This window comes from Penaeus monodon, chromosome 27 (assembly GCF_015228065.2).
Source record: "Penaeus monodon isolate SGIC_2016 chromosome 27, NSTDA_Pmon_1, whole genome shotgun sequence".
Lineage (NCBI taxonomy): Eukaryota > Metazoa > Arthropoda > Malacostraca > Decapoda > Penaeidae > Penaeus > Penaeus monodon.
Window position 1 is genome coordinate 2,399,295 of NC_051412.1, and position 339 is coordinate 2,399,633.

General features: G+C 53.4%; 1 protein-coding gene across 1 annotated transcript in view; it reads left to right on the forward strand.

Moving 5' to 3' along the window:
- The window catches only part of LOC119590534 (protein Skeletor, isoforms B/C-like), a gene marked incomplete at its 5' end in the record, with an annotated part of 50,087 nt that extends 49,758 nt beyond the window's left edge, over window positions 1-329 (forward strand). The window contains 1 exon segment of the mRNA XM_037939180.1: window positions 1-329. Within this exon segment, the coding sequence (XP_037795108.1) occupies window positions 1-136 (136 nt within the window).
- Window positions 330-339: the final 10 nt, after the last annotated feature.

The following is a 339-nucleotide window of genomic DNA, read 5'->3' on the forward strand; positions in this document are numbered from 1 at the left end:
CCAGACGCCCTCCTCCCGCTCCTCTCCCTCGAGCGCCGCCAACCCTCCGCCCAAGGCCTCGGTCGGCGCCGCCGCGCACGCCCCGTCGCTCACCATATGCTCCGTCCTCATCGCCCTCCTCGCTCTGGCAAGGTAGTCATGAAACTGCCGCCGCTGTATTTCCTGTCCCGGTAATTAATCTGTTCAGATGTAAAGAGTTTGATCATATGGCATTTCTGTTGAAGACTGAAGCTCGATAGAAATTACGTTAATTTCCTTTGGGCTTTGGGAATCTAACACTTCACCACGATTCTCTCCCTTTCGCCACTCTCTTGATCAGAATGATAAACTTGCATTTTC